General features: G+C 40.6%; 2 protein-coding genes across 3 annotated transcripts in view; one reads left to right on the plus strand and one right to left on the minus strand.

Moving 5' to 3' along the window:
- On the plus strand, positions 1-6,892 carry LOC119157680 (histamine H3 receptor-like). Its single transcript, XM_037408783.1, has 3 exons — positions 1-256; positions 331-497; positions 2,793-6,892. Exons 1-3 carry the CDS (start codon positions 1-3, stop codon positions 3,672-3,674), a joined length of 1,305 nt encoding a protein of 434 aa, XP_037264680.1. The 3' UTR covers positions 3,675-6,892.
- The window catches only part of VPS35 (VPS35 retromer complex component), a 25,501-nt gene continuing 13,651 nt past the window's right edge, over positions 6,211-18,060 (minus strand). Inside the window, exons 9-17 of one of the 2 annotated variants that reach the window (XM_037408781.1) lie at positions 15,610-15,706; positions 15,378-15,526; positions 14,652-14,859; positions 13,968-14,123; positions 10,982-11,104; positions 9,861-10,040; positions 8,438-8,677; positions 8,160-8,303; positions 6,211-7,123 (exon numbers count right to left, since the gene is read on the minus strand). In XM_037408781.1, the coding sequence (XP_037264678.1) occupies positions 6,944-7,123; positions 8,160-8,303; positions 8,438-8,677; positions 9,861-10,040; positions 10,982-11,104; positions 13,968-14,123; positions 14,652-14,859; positions 15,378-15,526; positions 15,610-15,706 (1,477 nt within the window). In that variant the 3' untranslated portion in view covers positions 6,211-6,943. Of the gene's footprint in view, positions 7,124-8,159; positions 8,304-8,437; positions 8,678-9,641; positions 9,701-9,860; positions 10,041-10,981; positions 11,105-13,967; positions 14,124-14,651; positions 14,860-15,377; positions 15,527-15,609; positions 15,707-18,060 lie in introns of those variants that run through there. The other variant, XM_037408782.1, reaches the window with a different exon arrangement.

Raw genomic sequence — 18,060 nt, forward strand, 5'->3', positions numbered from 1 at the left:
ATGGGGCAGGACTCGCCGTGGCTCAACCCCTCGGGCAGCCCGCGGGCGGCGGGCGAGGGCTGCGCGGCGGGCGGGCAGCGCGGCGGGCCCTTCGGCGGCGCCACCGCCGCGCTGCTGGCGGCGCTCATGGGGCTGCTGGTGCTGGCCACGGTGCTGGGCAATGCCCTGGTCATTCTGGCGTTCGTGGTGGACCGCAGCCTCCGCACGCAGGGCAACTTCTTCTTCCTCAACCTGGCCATCGCCGACCTGCTGGTGGGTGAGTGCCGGGGCGCCGGGAGGGGCGGGGGGGGCCGCGGCGCCGCACCTGTCACCGCCGAGCTCTGTCCGCAGGCGGCTTCTGCATCCCCCTCTACATCCCCTACGTGCTGACGGGCGAGTGGAGGCTCGGCAGGGGCTTGTGTAAGCTGTGGCTGGTGGTAGACTACCTGGTGTGCACTGCCTCCGTCTTCAACATCGTCCTGATCAGCTTCGACAGGTTCATCTCTGTCACCAAAGCGGTAAGGGCCGGGCGAGCGGTCCGCAGGGGGGGCTGCCCTTCCAGGGAGGAGGGTCGCCCGCACGGGGGGCTGCCTTTCCAGGCGGGAGGGTCGCCCGGAGGGGGCCTGGCACTCAGCCCCACTGCACCGCACCCAGACACCACAGGAGACAGGGTACCCAGGCGGTTCCCCTCCGTCCTGGTGACACTTCTGGGAGCGATCAGCTTTGGCGGAAGAGGCATTTGCTTCGCTGTCTTGCATGGGAAGAGGTACTCTGCTTCAGCCACGGGCGCAGGTTGCACATGCTGCTGCGCTGGCTAGAAGTGCAGAGGGAGCAAGGCGTACTTATTTCCTCACCAGCCACAGCTTGGGTAAGCGTAGAAAGTGTCACCCAGCTGGAACAGACCATCTCCCTCAGAACACGGCCATGCACCTGTTGGTAACTGACAGCCCAAGCCAGCCTGGCAGCACCCCAGCTGCAACACAAGACAGACCTCCCTCCCTGCAGTGGGTACCAAACTCTCAGAGAGAATTTGATGCATACAGCTGCACATGGTGCAAAAGTAGCAGAATATAAATTAACATCTTTCAAAGGATAAAAATGCTATTTCCATGTAACAACCACAGAGACAGCTAGAGCCATGCCTCAGTCATGCAGCACGTCAGTTAGCGAAAAAGTAGTCTAAATTCTGTAAAAGTCAAAAGCTAACTTCATTTTCTCCTAGAGCACACTGCCTCAAAGTCCTTTGGGTGGTCCTAAATTACACATTTTACCTTCACTCTTCTACACACACTTCATTATTCTTTAGCCCCCTGTTCCACCCACATTTCCTTACAAGGTTAATTTAGCTTCACTGCTCGTTCTAAATCACACTAAAAGACAATGATACTTTTTAGCAAACAGTATAGAGGCTGCAAGTTCACTTTACCAGTTTATATGCAACTTCTTTTTGAAGAGGAAGAAATGAACAGATTAATTCTTAAACAGTCAACACTCAGAATTCCTTTATTTTCTAGGTTCTGAATTAGCCGTGAATTTTGCTTTCATAAACCAAACTCATGACTATACACATAATATATAGACTGGATGGCTTCAGAAACAGAAAGGGAAACTGGTCATAACAAAGGAAAAAAATCATCCACTTGAAAAATACTTAATCCTCCATATAAAACCCCTCTCCAGACAAGAGTACAGAAGCTGCCTGTTGGGTGAGGGCAGTGTAAGAACACAGGAAGTGTTCTAAACGTAGGAAGTTCTAAATTATTTTCAATCTCAATGAAAATGGTAATATTCCTGCCAGACTGCTCCTGAAATCATTAGTAGCTTTGTCAGGGATTGCAAAATCAGACCCAATTCAGACAAACTCGGCATTCTTCAGCCGTGTGGGTATTCTACCAGAACAGCACTGGCTTTGGAGATCAATGTCCACAGACTGGGACAGTAAACATGAATCCTATACAGAATTCAGACTCAAGGACTTCATATTTCAAAACACTGTGTGGCCACTGTAGAGATATGAAGATTAAATTCCAATTTGCTATATATATTGTCCAGTACACCAGGGAATCAGAATACTGAGAAACAGAAGATCTTAGGATTCTACTGAATTAGACTGCTGATACAATTTTCTGATTCAGTATTACTGACAGGGTTTTTTTTTTGTTTGGGGTTTTTTGTTGGTTTGTTTTTTTTTTTTTTTTTTACACCTTAGCTTCTTTATTTTCTAAATAAGGGAAATAGTTATTCTTCTTGTAAAGCATGAAATAAAGGGTATCAAGCAGAAGTAAAAGCTGTTATCCATTAATTTTTTTTTGGTGTGATTTTCACATTAAGAAAAAAAAAGGCTCTCTCTCTACAAAGCAAAAAGAAAAGAACTTGCATAGGCATTCTATGAATTCCAATCCTTTTCTGTATTTCACATTCAACGATTTAAAAAAAAAATCTAATTAAGTGAATTTTGAAGGGCCATGTTCTGTAACCTACTGTCACAGCTAATGCAACTGAATGTGTAAGCAACTGGTGACAACCAGTTCTAAGAATAGCAGTTGTTATTTGCTTTGGAAAAGCCTGTGTTTTCTAGCTTTTAAGATCCCATGCACATTCTCAGAACATATCCAGTCACCTTGGTAATGTTTGTTGGAATAGCTATTTCAGAAACAGCTTTTCTGTGGTACCGGTAAGCTTGGCATAACCCTCATCCCTAAACCAACATATTACCAGCCCTCACAAGTGGCAGAGGGGACCATTGCCCAAGGTAGCCATATAACTGTTTGAGACACTAGTAACGTATGTGACAACTTTCCTCTCTCTCTCAGGTCAGTTACAGGGCTCAGAAAAGGATGACCAGAAATGCAGTATTGAAGATGATCACTGTATGGATTGCTGCTTTTCTTCTCTATGGTCCAGCCATTCTCAGCTGGGAGCACATTGCCCAAAAGAGCATCCTCCCTGAAGGAGAATGTCATGCAGAATTCTTCCACAACTGGTATTTCCTAATGATTGCCTCTACGATTGAATTCTTTACACCTTTCCTCACTGTTGCATACTTTAACTTAAGTATTTACCTCAACATCAGGAAACGCACATCCCTCAGAAATGAAAACTTGCCACCTGGTCAAGAGGACTGTGAAATGAGTTTCCAGGGGGAAAAAAGAGAACACACTGTATTTTTTGTAAAACCTAAGAGACACAAACATGAGAAGAGAGCAAGCAGCCTTTCTCCCCCCAGAAAGGCTTCGAGGTTCAACCTACATAAGCTTGACAATCAGTCATTAAATTTGAATGTCAATCAAGACCTTCCACCACTTCAGGTGGAAGTCGAGACCAAGCCCCATAAGAATGGTTTCTACAAAACTACAGAAAGCATATGCAATGCCACTAGCGGAGTGGACATTGCTAACACTATGGGAAGTAGATTTAGACTTTCCCGGGATAAGAGAGTAGCAAAGTCTTTAGCAATTATTGTCTGTGTGTTTGGTTTGTGTTGGGCCCCATATACACTTCTGATGATCATCCGAGCAGCCTGCCATGGGCACTGTGTGCAGCACTCACTCTATGAGACTTCATTTTGGCTTCTGTGGGTGAATTCAGCCATTAACCCTGTTCTATACCCACTGTGTCACATGAGCTTTAGAAAGGCCTTTATAAAACTCCTGTGTCCAGGAAAAGCCAAAATTCATCCTCATATTTTTACATGAAAAAAAAAGTGTGAAAGCTAACAATTAGTGTATCTTGCTTTCAGTGGGAGCATAAACTGGCTAACATTCACCTGCAAGTATTAAGTACAATGTGCACTGGGTAGTGCATGGAATATTTTTAAGTAGGTAAAAGTGTAGATATTCATGTATATACAGTCATCCATGTAGCTGGAGAAATCACAGCAATGAAAAGAAAGATAATTTCTCAAAGCTCTTTTGGAAATTATGCCAACAGTATATCTTTTAAAATGGTGCACTAACATTAAAGTGCTGAAAAGGGAATATAACATTCATGGCCAATAACTAGAGTTCAGGTGCTCTCACTTTTAATAACTGTAAATATTGCCGGTAAGGAATTAAATGAAGTGTTAGCCTTAGACTGGTTATATTTTACCCCCAAACCCACTCTTAAGACTCCAAAGGTCTCAGCTGTTAAGTGTAGAATGCTTTTCCCCCCTCAACTTAGCAGCAAGCCAGACAAGATCTGACCCAATGCAAAAATCTAAATACTGGTGTCCAGAAAAAGCATGGGACAAGAGGCACCTGAACAGTCAGGTTACCAGTGAAGCTGAGCAAGCGTAGCAGGTAAGGGAGCACTGATTTCAGTGGAAAAGGTGATTGAGAAACAAGAGCAGAATTTCTAGTAGAATTAAATTTAGAAACAGAAATATAAAAGGGTTTTGAGCTTTGTGATAGGAGACAGGAGATGAGAATTGAGAGTTTATTGGAAGTTTCACCATGAGTTTCCTCCCTCAGCTGTAACAACTTGTCCCCTGCCATGATCCCGCATGGGCAAGAATCTACTCAAGTCAAACCTCTACTTCTTACCAGCACTGACAAGTATTAACTCTTACACTGAAAGCAAAAGATAGAAGAGTAAGCATAATTTATCTGAGATCTATGACAGACAGATCTTGCTATAGACAGAGCTTTAGGTAAAGTAACTAGAAATGTTTTAAAAATTACTCCAAGGGAAGACTTCTACTAGTTCCGAAAGGAAAAAAAACCCACCCAACTATTTTTTTTTTTCCCCCTACCTCACCCACTGGATCTATCCATCCATCAAGTCAGTGGTCAAAAAAAGAAAATTATTACTTGAAGTGCTTCGATATTTTTTAAGTCATGCATCATGACTAGCATGACTCAAAAAAATGTGTTAAAATTTACCACCTTGCTATTGACCATGAGTGTGAAAAACAAAAACATGAACAGCTACAAACTGTTTCTGCTATTGTGCCTCTGCCACAAGAGAAGCTCACACAGCTAGATCCTAGGTTTTGACTAGATTTATCCCACAAGAAGAATCAATTGGAACATCACTAGTGATACAAGTTTGTTTCCATCATAAGCTACGTAGAAAATGCTTAACACACACTTTCCTCGGCTGACAAAAGAGTGGTAGTTGGTGAACTGTAGTTGTATTAAGCTGTAGTTGTCCATTGCCACAGCCAAAACGCATGTTGATCTTAAAGTTTACAAAGAGTATTTTGAAGTGATTTACTTCATAAAGTTTCAATAAAAGTAATTAAGAACTGTGAAGAGTCTTAACTTTGTAGCCTTAACAAGTGGTAACATGGGAAAAAGCACTATCCTACAACATCTGGGTAACTGCAGTTGAAACTGCCAAACCATTATTCAAAGACAATTCCCAAGTTACAAGGACTGACCTTCAGGAATAAACAACCACAGCTGGCAAATACTGTAAACTAGGAGGACATATCCCTATTACATGAATGTGATCATCATGTTCTGCTATGGATGTTTTATAACAAAATAATTAGCTTGAGGGTTCACTTAAAAGGAACAGCATCAACAGATAACGAGGCAACATTAAGATTTTTTTAAGAGCATTAATTATACCACTGGGCAATTAAAGCCACTAGATTATCTCCTGATTCCTCCTTTCCTCCAAGCCAGACATACATCAGTAGATCAATGATCTAGTTGTCTGCTCCATAGCTCTTGTTTCCTAGGATCCTATTTGCCTTTTTTAGAAAACAGGTAGCACCAAATTATCAGATGCTCTCACTAAAACATCACTTGCTGTCCAATCAAGCCAGGACAATTTTCACAACAGTGGTCAACTAAAGGAGTAAGGAAGTTTAATCAGTTCACTTTAGAACATTACATTCAGTTAAGATAAAACAGTCACTTCAAAACTTTCAGCAACTGGCATTAACCTACATGTAGACTAGACCAGTCTCCACAGGAGTTGCCATTGGCAATTGCTCTGCCACTCAGTTTCTTAAAATCTTGTCATTTAACAGTTACTCATGTCCCTAGCACAGACCTAGAATCCAGTAGGATTCTCCACCACACTCCCAAGATATATCATAAAAGCATTCTGAAACAAACACACAGTCTCAGCATCATTTGGAAAAACACTGGTTTTGAATGATGAATTTCTACATTAGAACTGCTAACAGCCTCCTCCCTGCTTGCCCAACTCTGCCTTGATTTTTCTGTCCCAACAATCAGAAGGTTCCACATTAGCATTGGGTTCACAATGGGCTCTGAAGAGACATGAAACAACAGATGTTAATAGCAACTTTATTGTTTCACTGGTGCAAAATCATGATACTGAATAAACTTGTGTAATGCATTTTCCCCTAAATTTACAGTAATGAAGGTTATACATATCTATATAGATTGCAATTTCTCTATTTTTTATACTATTTGGAACAAAATTATCTTGATAAATATGCCCTGTGCACAGTACTGGCCCTCACTGAATGTCACAGAGCCTTAATATGCAAAATATAACTTCTGTTTTTGAACATGGTACTTTAAAACTCTCCAAACATGCATTAATATATTCTAGTTTTTAGGGAAAAATATTACACTTAGTCTTAACTTGCATTAAAAGAAAAGCACAAGCAGAATCTGACGTACAATATTCCCAAAAATCTGATGCTCTGTAAGGATCAGACACAGTTTCAGATGACAGTCACTGCCAGTTTAGAATTCTAGTGCTACAGAAGCAACAGTGAACAGACAGAAGAGAAATCAGAACCAGAAGAGCCCTACCATGTCACATGGATTTCAAAGAAAGTTTCAGCCATGCTAACTGATGAAACCTGTAGTTGCTGGTCCAACCTTTCAAATTTGTTAGAGTACTCAACACAAGTGTTTGAAGTGCCAGACTGAACACATAAATGTTAACTTAACTTGACATTTCTGAAAGGCACAACCTAAGAATCTATCTTAAAAAAAAAAAACCCAAACGTACGGTATGTAAATGAAAAGAAATAAGTACAGTGTGTATCTTCCTAAAGAACAAGACCTTCATAAATTGGCCCCTCAGATTCTGGTGATTCCCTCCTCAGACGCAAGTGCTCCAGTGTGTTGTGAAAGTGTTTGTTAATTTGTTCTGTTTCTTCAGTAGACTCAAGGTTTGGGAGATCTTCTCTGATCTTCTGTATAAGTTGATTCAAAACCTGAATTGTCACCTACAGGAGAACATAAAACGGAAGTCATCAGCAAGACCTGTATGTAAGTGCATTGACGTTAGTTTTAACAGACTTGTCTCTAAACTATTGGTATTTGGACAGTTCTTAGAAATTGCGAAGTCAGTCAGGATGGTAGTATGAGATTTAAAGTTACTCTTAGTGACCATGTCATTACATAGGAAAGAACTGCTGCTTGTGGTGTTAAGTCCAGCATACACAGAACACAGCCCAGAATGCAATGCAGACCACCACTGCATTGGTGGTGTTCAGAGACTATTTTTACATTTGCAAAGTGCTTTGAAATTCTAAGTTTTATTTTCATCTCCATCAGATACAGCATCTCCTATACTAGGGCACTACTATAGCATAAAGCCAGTTCAGTTGCTGGAAAGTCAGCAAATCCCTAAAATATCTTCAGACATTCTCTCAGGACTACACTGTATTCGTTAACATCTGCTCTTGATTAAATGATGACATCAGATGGGATGCTGATCTCCACTTGGCCAAGCAGCTTTTCTAAACTCTCTAAGTTTTCTAGTTACCCGCTAACAGAAAATTATGAGGAACTCTCAAATTGCAGAGGCAGAATTTCAGCTGGTCCATGAGATGCCAGATTTATTTCTTGAAGTTAAAGCTTACACTAACTATTTGTGGCGCACTCAACAGTGACGTTAGACAGCTATAAGAATGTTCTTTTCCTTTTGTACATATTAATTTAGGTACCTCTCAAGTTAGATGAGGAAGTAGTAAAATTCTAAGCCCTAGTAAGTTTTGATGTTATAAATAATTCAGGTAACCAAGTCTCAATATTTAAGTTCATAAATAAACTGCAAACATTTAGTGGTTTCCCCCATGTAAGAAGAATGATGTTTTATCCACAGTTTTACTACCGTATGAAGAACTGACTACTCTATTACTAGAACTTGTGCCTCTCAGACACCACAGAGCAAGTTGAAGAGACATGATTTGGGGTGTAAGAACAGCTTAAAGAAATGCTCTTTTAAAAAGACACAATAGAGAATGCACTTCTGCTCACCGCCTCGTTTTCCTTTTCATAAAAATAGATATATCTATTCAGAATTTCTATGAAAAGTTGGACTTGCAGAGAAGGGTCCATGCACTGATTTGCTATCTTCAGAGCCTTCTTTAGGCACTCCATCACTCTTTTTCCTCCATGAAGCTAGAAGGAAAAAACCAAAAGTTACACATTAAAACACATTCCAACTGAATCTGCATCACTAAGTGATATACCTACTTTAGGAGTAAGGCAGAAGAAAGGCAGGACGTGTTACACTGCTGCCACTTTATTCTTACCTCCTCTCCATTCTTGTCAGTATTTCTGCCAGACCAAAACAGATGGGCGCAAGTGCTCACAGCCCGGCATTGGTCTGGCTTCTTAAGGAGCTTAGAGGCTGCTAATGCACACTGAGTCCTTAACGGCTCGTGGTTCTCTTCACTGAAGCACTTCATCCTCTCGAACGTCCCAATTATCAAGGTGATTGCAGCCAGCTGTGCTTTTGAATCACTGATTTCATCTTCATATAGAGAGAAGGCCTAGTCAAGGGAGAAAGCATGGCTATCACTGCTTTAGAACACATCAGAAAAAAACCCTACAAATCACACTTGCTAGTGACATGGCAGGAAAGTGTCCAGTTTTACATTTGTTAAAAGCTTCAGGCAGGAAAAACTATCTTTTACTGGGAGCGCCAAAATCAAGTTAAGTCCACATACTGGAAATAAGTCTTGCAAGAAATACTTCTTACTTAAGTGGTCACAGTAAAGACATGTGATCCTACATATAATCTGAAGACTTAGTTTTTCTTCATTTCACACATCTGTTCAAATACAGAACTTTAGTAGTAGAAATAGTCCCTGAAGAGGATTTAGCTCTTTAAAACACACAGAACAGTAGAGCAGAAGTTGAGCGGTAGGTCAGTGACACAGGGTAGGTACCAAGAGCACACAGATGCAGAGCCTTGAGAGAACACAAGACAAAATCTTGAACTGTCTCTCTAATAGAAGGTTTGTAACTGTCATGGTGCTCTCACATTCAGAATTGCGCTACAATGGCAGCTGATACAAGACAGTGAGGAAGGGCTAAGGTTATCAGTGACTCAGTTTAAGAACATGCATTAATAGCAGTATTAGAAGAAATATTAGGACAAAACTTACAACGTGGGTAACATTAAATACACTGGTTCTTTTATCTGAGGAGGAAAATGGGAAGGCTTTTGCAAAAAGTAAGGCTTAAGACCAAGTAACAGGTTTACGTGGATTTTCAGAATAGTTTATGATAGATTTCAACACAACAATTTTAATTAGCAAAGCCCAGCACGGCAGTAGTGAACACTGCAAGTTTTAAAGAACTTCCAAAGAGTTCTTGCAGTCAGGGTAATACCAGCTACATAACAGGAGCTGGGAGACAGTCTCAGAAGCAGTGAAGAAGCATTTTATGTTGAGAAAGCTACACTCCTCCAGTGAGCCAACTATGCGAGTAGGAGGCAGCATTGCAACATACCACATGTTGTCAGACTGAGTACTCAAATCAGTAGCAATGGGGCTGAATTCCACAGCAGCCTGGGAAGCAAGAATGAAGATGAGGAGTTTCTACCTAGTAGCATTAGCTGTCAATTATTTCAGATGTTTTAATCACACTGGACGGTTCAGTGTTCAGGAAACCTACCCAAGCCAAACTCAAGATAGCACAGGACAATGACTGTAATAGTTGGACACTCACCTGGGACATGAATTCGTAGGCCACAGTTTCATGGTTCTCAAAGCCAATCTCTCCTGCAGCCAGCGCTCCTTGTAGGAAGAGACGGAGAGGCAGCTCTGCCAGTTCTGCTTTGATCAAAGCACTGATGGTCTGATGAGCAAACGAGAAGATCTTCTGGCACTTCTTTTCCCATTTGTCATCCTAGAGAAGTGAAACAAGTCAAAGCTTGAACAAGATCACTGCTATAAGGAAAAGGGAATCTAAACTGTAATAGGATCTGTTAAGTGCTGCAGTCTGTTGTCTCCTGCACGCCACTCCAGGCACTTATTTACTGAACTAGTAGTGAGGTACTGTGTTGACCTCAGTGGGTCTCCACAAAGTATTTCTTCAATTTACCAAAAGTCAGTCCCATTTTTCCATCCAGCTCATAGAAACCTTCTTTGGAAGTCTACACTGAATTGCAGTTACTACAGCTATGCTTAGAACATAACTGAGCAAAAGCCTAATTAGCTAAGTGGAGAAAAATTCTGTTCAGTCTGGAGCATTAATCAGAAGTGGAAGAGAAATTTAAAACGTTCGTTTTGAGGAGTATTTTAGCAAACAGCATTTTAACTTATTTCCCCACAACATGAGAAAATACATATTTAATCTAACTATATCAATCAGAAAGCACTGAAGGGCCAAGGAGGATCAGCGATTGTTTAGTGTGCGCTTTTGCAACTACTGTGTAAAGTTAACCTACAAAGCAGCACTTGCTTTTAGAAACAGTATAGCTACAAATTGAGAAATTGATGAATTTTAATATCCAGATTTAAATCAGTTTCATGCCCTCACTTCCATCTTCATAGTTCTCTAGTCTCCATGTAAAAACACAGTCACCTTCATGAATAAACACAACTAACCAGTTTCTGCCTCACCATTCCTTAAGTGCTGAAGTAATTTAATGTCAATAGATAAAGATATTCCTTAAATTAGAAAACATTCACACCTCAAGTAAAAATTGCCTCGAGCAAAAAAAACCCCAAACCACCACCTAGCATTCTTTATCAAGTTTTAGCACACTGTAGCCAGACAAATGCGCTTTCAAGCAAGTCAAAAAGAAGCAAGTATACTATACAAGAGTTACCTAGAGGTCAACTTACCACTTTGGAGTTCTCTTTGTAGCGAAAAGCAAGCTGGTATGCAGCAAAAACCAATGGTGGCAGTGTAAAACGAATACGTTGGTTCCCACCTGCACCAAAGTGTTTCCGGGCTGTGTTTAGGATCTAAAATAGAAGCACTGTAAGCTTAGATAATTCTTGCAAGAGGTGTGTTATTTGCACCTATAACTTAAATCTGTGCTCTATGGAACAGGAGCATCAGATGAATTACAGCATTCTGAAGAGACTACAAACAAGTTGCTTTAGTTGAATTAAATTTGTGCAGTCCCTCTGTAGCTTTTTATATGGTGTCTGCCCCAACCTCTCCTACAGCTGCTTAATAAGTGCTAGGCAACACTCATACTGTATTAACTGCAGATGCATTCTGGATTGAGCAGCGAGATGGAAGTTGCCTGAGCTTGCATTTAATAATGATACTGGATACATTCTGTCCTCAGCTCTAACAGAAGTTACAAAATAGGACTATTTCTTTCTTACACTAGCCTGTAAGAAATTAAAAAAAAGAAAACAAGTTTTATGAAACCGAACTCGTAAATCAATAAGGTTTCTCATGCTCTGCAAGAAGGACTGTAGTGCCACATTCTGGTAGCTACACCTGTAACTTTTGCCCTTTCCCCCCAGTTTTAGTTTTGCATCATGCTCATCAATGACAGCTTTTTATTGCCTTTCTCAGTTTTGAGCACAAGCTGCACACACAACATTAATCTGATACCTTTTCTGCCTATCACCCTTGCTCTTAAACCTGGGAAGAGGGACTAGAGTTCTGCTTGTTTATACTGTTAGCTTCTCCCCTTCCCCTTATTCTGGGATTACTTTTGTCTATTGATATTACTCATATATTCTCCTAACCAGAATTGGCGGGAATAGCAAGAACTCCAGGTATCAGAAAATAAATTAATCGATCTGTTCCAAGCAACCACATTGTATTTGTGGTTTATAATAACCTGACTGCCTTTCAAAGGGGACAAAACTCGGACATGCTGTATTTTACACTAAAACTTCTGAAACCAAATGTCAGAAGGTTTCTACTAGAGCTCAGAGTTAATAAGTGGGGTTTTTTTGTTTTGCGTTAAGTGTCAAAACAAAGATGGCTAGGTACCACAGGTATTACCTTGCTTGCTGGTCACAGCAGTCTCATTACTGCTTTGAAACAAGAACTAGAAATGAAGCTCAGTGTCCAACCCCATACACATTTTTAGATTACATGTAGAATTCACGTAAAGTAACCTGAATAAATAGAAATCTGTCATCACACATTATACACTGTATTAGCCACTTCCACTTGTAATGTGATAAGGTGTTTGAATTTGCTTTTCAGATCTCTTCCATACAGAATGCATAATTTAAAGTGAGATACTGTGAAAGAACTGTGAAAATCCCATCGTCTCACTTTTTTTCCTACCAGTAATGTAGGAAAATTTGATACAAGCATTTGTGATGCTGATCAAGAATGCCATTAGGTATTTTTACTAAAAGGTGTTAAGCAGCCTAACAGAATTCTATCCGCAAGGTAATTTGACAAATCCCATGACAGCATTTAAAGGTGGTCAACCTGATTAAAGCTAAGCATTGGTAGACGAGAAAGACAACAGCCAGATGTTCAGAAGCTTTGCAAAAATAGCTATGCAAAGTCCTTTGGGGTAAAAACCAAACCAAAGAAAATATCAACTACCTTAGGGCAAGCATCCCTTTGAGAGAAGCTTTGCTCTCCACTAGGAAAAAATAAATCTTGGCTTCTCCTATATGAATATGGTACTTGCTAGCTATAATCAACCCATATAGCTCTTACAATGAATGAGGACCTGGTTGACCTTCCTGCCGTACTCCAGCAGTATTCAGAAATAACGCAGTCAGTGAAGGGCAGGTCCCAAAACACAACCATCTCCAACCCGCATACAGGTGTTAAAGCTATGCTTCTCCCCATTACGGAAGTTGCAGCAAAGCTCTACAGTTCAAGCAAGAAATTTTTATGCAGTATTTTAAACCCAGGCTAAAAGAACGACAGCAATGTTATGTATAGCTTCGACTGGGTTATGTTGGTCTCACTGTTTACACAGTAAGATCTTGTTGCAACTTTTAAAACAGTCAGCCAATTGTATTTCAGGCACACTTAACTGTAAACTCACAGGAGTCCCTACTCAGGCCTAAGCTCCGACTACAGCTAACTAGCTGCTGCCATCTGTAACAGCATCCAACTTCAGCACATCTGCCAGCTTCTCCAATGGATTTTGCATAGACACAATACCCCTGTCCCTCTGCCCCAACACATACTTCTCAATATAGGAAGCCCATTTAAATTTGAAATAAACCAAAGCCAGAAATAGCAGATTAACAGAGCGCTACATAAAGCTTTGATGGATCAACTCAAATTATTCCATTTTTATGAAGTATTTTTATTAATTTTTTATTTAATTTATTATTACGCTATTACGTCATGTGTAAATTTCAAGGCCATATCAAATCTGCTATTGAGGACAGACCAAGCAGAGAGGAAAAACATTTGTAACCACTAAGCAGCAGTATATTACATTCTATATAAAGACCATATAATTCCACTAATTAAAATGCCTGAGGACAAACCCATTAGCTGTTTTTTCTAAGCTTTTTTCTGTATTTTGACACCAAGAGAATGCAAATAGCATAGCGCTCTAAGTTTTGCTTGCTGTTTTTTAGATAGATGGTTATGTGTCAGAGTTAATTAAGAATTAACACAATCTATTATAGTTGCATCCAAACTGCCACCTCACCAGACAAATAAGTCCACAAAAGCTTTTAAGTCCTCACCCGCTTTTCTTCCAAATAAACTACATTTCAAACTACTTTTAAAAGTGTCACACACAATGTTTTCTACCCAGTTTGTAGTGCCTTAGCAGTGATGCTCCCAGCTACACTGAAGTCTTGTACAGTAAACAAAACAAAAACGCACAGTTCAGAGAGTACAAGCATTCAGAAGCACCAACTGCCATACCAGATACTGTTGGTCAGGGTCATCAGAACGCAAGAGATGAATAAATCTTCCCACAAGACTCTGCTCATCAGCAAAGTCCTCAGGGTCAGGATCTTCAGCAGGCTGATCCGGTTGATCCTGGATCAGCGTAGATACCAAATTCATGATAGCATCAACCTGTTAAAGGCAATATAAGCTCTGTTTAAAACTTGAGTAGCCTATAAGCATAAGTTGACAGCTACTGGGAACATCTTTACAGCCATTCATAGTGCTGACAAAGCACTAGGGAAGTCTATTAGCTAGTGATGCTTTTAGGACGTATTAGCCTTACTCGCTGAAGAAGGGTCCTCTTAGCAGAGGTAGAACAGCAGAGCAGTACAGAGAAATTCAAATTCTGAAAGTACTATTCCAGCCTTCTACAGGTAACAGGCCTAGCTTTAAGGGGATTCAGGTTCTTTGTTCAAACGTAAAAGAATAAGTCTCTAGGATGAGGTTAGGCAAGATGTGCAAAGACAAGGTATTTAAAAATGCAGATGGAAGAATTATCAAGGGGGATGGGATAAAGCCTCTGCTATTAAGATGGAGAGATGGGGGCATGCAGGTTAGGAAACAAAGCATGCCCTGCATGAAGTCACTTAGTATGTGTTTTCAAATCTTCAAACAGTAGTTTAAATACCTAGAATTTCAAGTTAACTTATGTCATACCTGTTCTTGGGACACAATTTCTGTGTTATAATCCAGTACATTGCTAAGCACGTAACAACTCATGCTCTTCCTGGACTCATAATCAAAGTATTCAAAGAGTGGGTGAAAATGTTTTAGTTTCAGGACTGTCAGGATATTGTTGTAAGTATCAACGGGGATTTTCAAAAGTCTAGTCAGCTCCTTTGAAACAGCACTGCTTGTTGCAATACTAAAAGAAAATATACGCAAAAACCACAATTAATTAATAGTTCACACATGTAGATAAGATTTAAAGCCTGCCTCAATACCAGTTCTGATGTAATACCACAACATCTAAGCAACTTGCTGCTAGGGAGAAAGAAAATAAAGCATCAAAACAAGTCATATCTTGCTCTTCAGGACGTACAGTGAAAAAATGCATGTTTTAAGTTGCTGATAGCAGAAGCAGAGACTGCGGCTGCAAATTCAGCAAAAGAACTCTAAAGTGCTGTAAGAGATTAATAGATAATGACTACACACAGCTTGGCATATACATTGTGTAGCTGTACAGCCGCACAGTAGGATTTATGCACAGGTGAGCAAGTCCTGGTTAGTCAGTAGTTTATCACAATCCTCTGTAGCTTGGCCCAAAAGCAGTAATCTTACAGATCCAAAGCACATATCTCTGCTATCTTGCCAAATGTGAAATACCTAAGTCAAGATTTTAGAGTGTGAATTGCCACACTACAGAGAATGCAAGAGACTTACTGTTCCAGATTAAGTTTATTGAATATTTCCACAGTCGTCTCCAACACCTTATCAACATAGTCAACACGGTCCGGGTAGCATTTCATAGCCAAGTTAATGAGAGAAACTTGCAAAGATACCACATCCTCTGAGGGCATGTCCTGGCGAGACTGCAATTTGAGACAGCACTAAGTTGATAAAGCACATAACTTCGGAAAAAACACAAAACCGCATGCAAGAATACGCAGCATACCTGTATAACAGTAGCAACCTGCTGTGAAAAGATGTCAAACAGTTTGATATCTGCGGGGATACCAGGTCCATCTTCACGATGTGCAAATAAAGCTAACCTAGTAACAGATAAAGGGAAGCAGCTTCGTCAGCACATTTTTTCACCTCCTCAGATACAGGCCAGAAAGAGATACTGTCAGAAGAAGCAAGTCCTTTAGGTCTATTTGCAAGCTCTATTACAAGCAAAAAGGAAATTAACAGAAGTCAGAAGCCTTAAAAGCAACTGAGTCTGGCAAACATCAGTCCTGGAAAAGAGTACTGACAGAGATGGCAAGATGAAGAAAGAGCAAGAAAGGACATTTCATAATCCATGTTCTTCAGCTAGCAGCAAGTGTTCTGTTCTTTCCAGCAGAGGAGGAGACAGAGTAGGCTGAAGGAAAAGCAAGTATCACGGAAAGGATGCAGGATATTACTAAAGTCTGATATCCAGCAGCATTCTCTGCAAGACAGTCTCCAGAGAAAAAACAGAAGAAATACACTGACTTAACTATGTTTTGTCTCCAAAGACAGACCAACAGGTTTGGGACTTGAACTGTTTGCAAATAGCGAAACATAAAGTAAATTTGAAGTGGACAAGAAAACTTTTTTTGGAAAAAAACAAAGCAAGAGACTGCTATCCAGCAAGCAGCCAAAAGACGTTGTAGAGCTATCTCTATCGGTAACAGGAGAAAGTCATGCCAACCACCACTTCCGCAGGAATCAGATACAAGATGAGAAGATTGCTATAAGAAGGGCCAGCGATCCCCTTATAAAGCTCAGCATTGCTATCTTCGCTTTCTAATCATTAAAGGATTATTCTATTTTGAATTATAGAAAGGCCAACAAAAATATTTAGAAAGAGGTATCCAACTAAAATTTTTTAAGTTACTTCTTACAGGTCTCTAAACTTTGATTCTAAATGAACTTTGGGTCTGAAACAAAAAGACAGGTAGGAAAAGGCTGAGGTGCCAAAAACCTTCACTGCCAGGAAAAACAGACACTGAACTACTCTTACACTTCATGAGGGTGGTACCAGACTTTCTAAAGTAAGGAACAATCACTGCCTTTTCTCAAAGGGACAAGGCAGCTCTTCTTGGCAAAAGCTCAGAGGGTAAGGCCAGCATGCTACAAAGTATGATCAAGTTGCAGGCAGATGGCAGCATAATTAAAAGCTGTGAATGCTTTAGTAAGGCAAGAAGAGATCCCAAAGCAGCAAGGCTATTTGCAGAAAGATTCCTTTAACAGGAAACCCCCATGGGAATAGGGACTAAAGCTTCACAAGCTTCCTCAGTAGTCACTGATGTTCAGTTTCAATTATCCCATGCCAGCTGAAATAAAGATGAGAAATGCCAACAGGCACTACCTGTATGGGGCAGATTCACATCTTACCTTCACAATCCTGAAAGGCGTAACAATTGTTCCTAACAACCCCCATCCAAACACAAGAGCAACACCTTCCCTACATGCAGGGATCCCATGAACAGATCCGCTCATATCCTCCAACACTTGCAGCAACGTTACAGCCAAAAGCACAAGTTGCCATACTACAAAGATAATCATCACACCACCACCATTCTACCCTTGTCCGACAGCTCAATGAGAAGGCTCTGGAAGACACCGTTAGTGGCCCAACAAAACACAGCAGCAGTAAGACTAGGAGGACGGCAGGTTCACTGCTCGTCAGTTGCTTGCTGTTGTTTGTAACAGTAAGAATAGCAAGCTTACTGTGGAGGCACTACCAAAGCTGTTTAAGCCATCTCAGTAGACATGACAGCAAAAACTACCGGAGGAAAGCCTTCTTGCAAGAATTGCATTGCTACACACTAACATAAGAACCTAGCAAAAGATCCTGCGATCTTTGCTGAAAGGAGTCTCAAGATAGACAGTTTAAGAAATTAGATTATTAAAGCAATGTTTCTTGCGATTTGGGGGTTTTGTGGCTTTTGTGCATTTTTTTAAAGCAAATAAAATTATGAACAAAACAGCCACCGCACAGTGGAGGAAACCAATGAATTCCTGGGAACTTCTCTGGATGAAGGCAGAGCTGCTTCCCTGCCAAATGCACAAATTACTGCAATAATACAATAAGACCAAAGTCCTGAACGAACAGATCTGACACAACCTTGAAAAAAATCTAAGTATTTGTTAAGTAAAAAATTCAAGACCTTAAGTTACACCAATCGTGCCTGACATACATGCTCCACCTCCAGGCATTACAGAAGATAAAGAAACCAAGTCACAAGTCTACTCACTGCCAAATGCCAGTGGGACTAAAGATCCCTATGGTAACTGAAGCACAGACATTGGTATACAGACCAGATATACAGCAGTACGTATGTTTGTGTGCAAATGCAAGGACAAGGCTTTTTCGAGGTTCCAGAAAAACATGGAAGTGTACTTTCTTTCTGCAGTAACGAAGTACAAGTCCTCATTG

This window comes from Falco rusticolus, chromosome 15 (assembly GCF_015220075.1).
Source record: "Falco rusticolus isolate bFalRus1 chromosome 15, bFalRus1.pri, whole genome shotgun sequence".
NCBI lineage: Eukaryota > Metazoa > Chordata > Aves > Falconiformes > Falconidae > Falco > Falco rusticolus.